Here is a 6194-nt window from a genome sequence, read left to right on the forward strand (position 1 = left end):
ATGGGACAGTGTGACAGAAATAATTGTGTTACTTCATAACGGAATTGAGCACTTGTCGAAGGTGTGCTCTTTTAGAGCATGACTTTTCTAGTTCATTTCGAGTAAAGCAACTTTTCACTTAGCAGTATTACCTTTTATGTTCTCAACCACAAGTTATATATATTTTTTTAATGGTACCTCTCATTTGTTGATAACTTCAATGCTTCCTTCGTCTCTCTTGCAATTGGGTGGTGCGATGGCACTCGCGTTCAGGCTGATCTCATTAACAATTTGGTTAAGAAGATTGGCTTCTTTATCTCGGTGACTCTGTGGCTCACTTATGACATCTCCATGTAGTATTAAATTGCCTCCGAAGTAAAAATTATGTAAACTTATGAATGTGTGTCTACCTAGGGGCAGGACCTCAACTCCAGTAGTCAAATATGTTTATATACATATTGTATAGCCTACCAAATTGTGATTTACTTCATTAAACCTTGTCAGTCGATACTTGTTGCCACTAGGTGTCACCACCCAACTTGCATCTACTGATCTGTCCTCTCCTTTCCTCTGACCTTCCTGTGTTGACTACTGCCAGCTGTCTACGGATTGTGACATTTATTGATATCTTTCTTACTGTACCATTTGACTGGTGTCTTTTCGGCACGGATTCTGTAATATTTACTCATGGAAGTGAGTTCGTGATTGTAACTGATACCCTCTGCAAATATATATAAATGCTATCTTTTGTATTTGGTTTCGCTATTTTGCTACTGTTAAGATGGAGGGATAGTTATTTGAAGTATTTGCATAGCCGATTGATGCAGCAGAAAACACTGTTTTAGATTAGATTAGTTGCTCCTAGACTGTTTCTAGTCGCAAACCCCTTGCTGAAATTTCTGAAGCAGAAGGACCTTGTTTTATTTTCGTAACAACCAGTTCTTCCATCGCATCCATACGACATACGCGGGGTTGTAACCAAGTCACAAATCAATCTTACTTTTTTAGTTCTGACTCGACTCGAGTCGAGTCATTTTCAATCCACCACCGAGTCAAGTCCAAGTCGCTGAGTAGAGGTTCGAGGCCGTGTCCAAGTCGTTCACTGTTTAGTTGTAAGTTCAACTTTTTTTCAGCACTGCTCGAGTGATATAGTATGGCTCACTTTCATAATATCGTAATTTTGCTCAGTCCTAACAGCTGCTGGCCATATTTTCCAAGTATCAGGACTGGTACACGAAATACCAATGCCGTTGTGACTTTCCCATTCTTCAGAATCACAATGGAATGTCTGTCTTGGTCTCGAGTCATTGCAACCCTGGACCCTGCGTTGAATACTGTCATTCATTTATGCCACTTTGTTGTCTAACTCCAGCGACCTTATCACAGGTACCAGGTCAAGAGTTCCTTTCAGTCATGGCTCCTCCAGTGAACACTATAATATGACCAAGCGAAGCAAAATATAGTACATATGCATGGAAAATAGGGTCAATCATAGTATGCTGGTTGACAAAGTCCTATATGCCACTGTTAACACCATTCTAAATTACTGTTTTGTGACTCGGTGGGTCTGGGTGAGGACTTGTCATTAGTCAATATAAACCCATGACATAATTTATTGCTTTTCCTGCTGAGCCGGAATAAAACTAAAAGAATTATTGTTGAGTTAGAATATCATGAAAAGAATGTACCAATACACTGCAACTAACTACATAAATCAATAGCGGCAGATACATACAAGTAGCTGGTGGCTATTCACTTCAAGTGATCTTTAAAGTACTTTTACTTTTTCAGTGTATTCAAATACCAACTTGCACTACTGACTTCAATAGTCGTCTTTAAAACTACTTTCACTTCTACTCGTACTGCTTTTGAGCAAAAGGTCTTACACTTTGAATGTTGTAAACTAGACAGTAGTTTTTGGATATGTTTGCATCACCTTCATGACTGAGACTGCAATAACAACGTGGCAAATAGCACCTAGGTATCACATTAATTTATTATATTTTCAAAGTTTACACATATTTGTCATTTTGCGTTAGGTTGCTGAGACCGACCCTTCAATTTTGAAAGTAGCCTCCATCAATTATTACTGCTAAAAGTATACAAACCCCAATCAAATCTACTTTAGTACTCTTCAAACTTTCATTTCCCACTTCCACGTGAAGAATTTCAACATTAGTCGAGTAAGTGGTTGAAATGTCTTGAAAATCACTACTATTAAATCCACGACTACTATTACTCTACTACTTTACTATTATGAATCTACAACTTGAGTATCAATACTGACTACTTTGATCAACTATGGACTTTGTTGATCCAGCATTCAAGATTATCTGAGGTGAATTGACCAACTATTGACTTTATTGATCCAGCATTCAAGATTATCTGATGTAAATTTACCTTCAATCTTACCCCAAGTATCAGCTATACCAGTACCCGATTGCAATCTACGAGTTCTATCAATGGTGTAACCATCCTACAAATGATTCCATGTTCTCCACGGTCCTTTCCAATACCTGCCTTCACCATGGATGCTGCTCAGGTGCTCATACCATGTCGCCCAACCAAGTAGCAATGATGTTGCTATATTCTTTCAAAATATTTCTCATCACTTGTCCAGCTGTTAGCTAAAAAGCAATTAGAACTTGAACTCATCGCAAGATTAGCCTGATCTTCTCAACACACATAAATACACAGGTTCTCATTTAATCGTGCCTTACTTGGACAAGAAAATTTACATGGATAGAGACATCACAAATATTTGCAACAGCTTCAATAAATACAGTACCGGTATATGAATGTATGAGGTGATCAAGTACCAATTCGCCGAAATATTGCAAAAAAATCCAATAAAAGTTGATACGACGGCTCTGATTTATGAAAGAGCTTCGTCTTCACGGGGAAATGCAGTTAGTAACGATTGTCCAATGTACAACGTGGATATTAAAAACATATCTACAGGGAGAATATACCCACAGTTAAATGACATGGATAAGCGTGAAAACTATTAACAGCAAACTAGACAGAAGTAGGTACAAGTTCTTGTGGAAGAAGTCACATCTGGCAAGGATAGAAAATTATTTGTGCCAAGATACAATCTCAGCACCATTCGGATACTCATTAAAAACTGGCAGAAAATTGGCTTGACTACGGCATACACGCATTGGTATTCTTCAAACACTAATATCAAAGATTTTAGGTGTCTGGAAACCAAACGTTATTAGACATTTTATGTACACAGGTGAAGTTGTACAGCTTAATAAAAAGTTATTATAAATAGCTACACCACAGTTGGGACAAGGTGTAATGACAAGACAGCAGCAAATAAACAAGTCACGGTTTAATTTTCCAAATTTTCAACTTGAAACCCAACATTTCACTGATCACCCCGGAAAATGCCGATAGTACTACGACCCTGGAAATGTTGTAAAGCAGAGGGTTCATTGCAAGGCCGTATATGTTGAATGGCCTTTCAATTTCCTTGATTAATTTACCGGCGATTGTCAACACGCTATTCACCCTTTGAAGTTCGTCTTTCTTTGAAGGTTTTTGCTTCATTTGCAGATACAAATTGATTTGCTCCGTCAGTAAGACCGATGTATTTCTATATTTCTTGTTGATCTGGACTCCTAGCGTCATGAAATTCAGCAAAAAAACAGCGATTGCTAACAGCCAGACAGTCATTTCCCAGCACAGCAACGATGTAAAATATACCTCAGAGTCATGGAGTAGTTGTATCGATATGAAACATAAGAGGGTGAGGGACAGGAAAAAAGCGGACGACACTATCACATCAATAGATCGTTGCGGCCCGCGACGCCGTAAATACGATCTCAACGAAAGCCAAATCCGCACGTTTTCGACCTTATCCAGTCTGAAGTGTGGGATATCAGACTTTTTGGCGCGCCGAGACGATGTCAGATGACCAAAATATTTGGCAAAGAGTAACCGCTGCCGAAAAGTCTGATGCGCGGCGCTCAGCATAAAGAAGAAAGAAAAGCTCATAACAAATCGCTCAAGAACGATGACGTTTACCAAAAAAATGGTTTTCAGATTTGCACTCTCCCCATAAGCGAGTCTGGGAACATTTAAAAAATAGTAAACAAACGTTTCGCTACATCCAGATGTGTCATTATAGGTCACATTCGCGGAATGATGATAGATTGCTCTATGCAAACCGGGCACAATGGACACCAATCCAGCGAGAAGCATACCTATAAACAGCATATCGTGCGGAAGATATGCACGCTGCACTTTCCTTCTGATAATGCTGCCGATATCCAGTAACGATGCTTGAATTTTTTTGCATTGGTTACTCTCCCAAATCCTAACGCCGATTCGCTCACCCCCGTGACTAGCGCACGGCAAGAGTACAGTTGCCGAGAAATGCTTAGCCCGAGTGCTCTTTGCAGGTTCGTCCTTTCCTTTGCCTGTGCTCTCATGCGAGCTCGAAGCATCGGACTCAGTGCTCCCAGTGGTAGAATTACATCCGGAGCTGGTGCTGTTCAATTCTTCGTATAATGAATCGTGTCTCGAACGCTTTTTACCGTTAGTGTCAGTTGATGTTGAATCGGCATTTAGTTCTCCGATAAAGGCATCGTTCTCACTGGAGGTCGTAGACGAGGAAGATTTTCGTTTTTTGTTAGCTGGTGGGCGTTTTTCGTGGACTTTAGTTTTAATCTCCTCCACTGGATGTTTAGTAGAAGGGAAATCTTCACTTGGTGTTTTTTCAGGCGTCAATTTATCTCTGGAGACACATTCACCGCAGTCTAGCAACGGTACGTTCTCATCAGGATGCGTGCTGTCCTCTGTGCTTTTAGCGTGCTTATTCAACGATGAAGTTACGAGATTCAGTGTACTGTGCTGCGATTGACCTGCGACCGGTTCTAGTAACGCAGATGACAGCGTTCTTTTCTTTTTTGCTCTTCTGGAATCGGGTCGCGAATTGAGTTTGAAATTAGTGGAAACCACATGACAATGGATGCTGCCCACAAGCAACATTACTGCACACGGCGAGATTATTTCCACGAGTGACACATTCTCAAATTCTTTTTCACCGGCATTCGCGTACATCAATACGGCGGTTCCTTGTAGAATGTAAAGAAATATGAAAAGAAAAGTGACAGCCTTGCTGGTTTGCTGGATCCACCATCTGGCAAATATCGGCAGCATGAGAACCCTGATTAGAGCTTGGGAAGACACGACGAGCCAACTATATTGTGGTTTATTTTTGCTGAATGTGGAACCGCGCACCAGATCTATGTCGATCAGCTCTGGTTTGACACTGGAAGATCGCTTGTCCATTGATTTTATCCCTACATCTTGTTGCTCTCTAAGTTCTACTGCCCTTTCCCAGATTTGAAGGTCGTAGGCGCCTATTTTCATTTGATACCACGATAGCAGCGAATCCATCTTCCAATGTTAATAGCTCAGGACAGTAACAAACTCTATTGAAACCTTTTCCGGCGCTGCAGCGGGTTTTACTATTCACGTTCGATTTTTTCTTCCAGCTTTCGTTAGCAATCATAATCTTGTTGACTCTTCTCAGCATTCTTTTCCAGGAGATCCCAGCCGGTACGTTCGCTAGATTGCCGAAGAATCGTAATCAGATGGCCATTGAAGTAGGCCTATTACATAAGCAACCTGATCGAAGGCAGGCTATATTCCTAATATTTATATCAAAGAGAAGGAAATGGTGAACGTAAAATCGGACAGATCAGCTGTTTCACGCTCTACTAACCAAATTTTCATAATATTTGCCGGCAACAGGCTAGAATTATTTTTGTGAAGGCCACGTTGATTATGGTCAATCATAAAATTATAAAATTCCCTATCGGTAAGTTATAGGGTGCTTTATATAGATGCCTTGTACAGATATCTATAAGAACGTCGCAATGGTAAGCTAGATTTGAGAAAATACTGCTCAAATACCAGCTATAATTTGCAATCAGTATATTGCGAGAAACAGGTTGATACGAATATTATGTTTAGTTAATAATCTACATTCTTGCAAGCTCATCTCTATGAAGCGATGTATTAGCGGTATATGCAAAATGCCTGAAATGGACGAAAACAACTCTTCTATTCCTATGCGTCTGTTTCGTCAGAAAGCTCGTATCTTTATCATCACAAGTAACCTTTCAACAATGAAACTACAGTGGTCTCTACAAACAGTCGTCTCTATAATAAAAATTACACTGGTGAGTCATCTAAAA

At 40.0% G+C, this 6194-nt stretch overlaps 2 protein-coding genes across 2 annotated transcripts in view; both read right to left on the bottom strand.

Moving 5' to 3' along the window:
• LOC145440375 (required for meiotic nuclear division protein 1 homolog) overlaps positions 1–6194 on the bottom strand; it is a 141008-nt gene that overhangs the window by 90207 nt on the left and 44607 nt on the right. The gene's annotated exons all lie outside the window — the stretch shown is intronic.
• On the bottom strand, positions 2670–5673 carry LOC145440367 (protein PHTF2-like). The gene has a single exon (XM_080317958.1). It carries the CDS (start codon positions 5389–5391, stop codon positions 3313–3315), a length of 2079 nt encoding a protein of 692 aa, XP_080174084.1. The 5' UTR covers positions 5392–5673; the 3' UTR covers positions 2670–3312.

Source organism: Botryllus schlosseri, chromosome 6 (assembly GCF_051294905.1).
Source record: "Botryllus schlosseri isolate E-star chromosome 6, Bs_hap1, whole genome shotgun sequence".
NCBI classification, from domain to species: domain Eukaryota; kingdom Metazoa; phylum Chordata; class Ascidiacea; order Stolidobranchia; family Styelidae; genus Botryllus; species Botryllus schlosseri.

Coding starts and splice junctions, on each gene's coding strand:
- LOC145440367 (XM_080317958.1), bottom strand. CDS start 5,391: ATGGATTCGCTGCTATCGTGGTATCAAATGAAAATAGGCGCCTACGAC.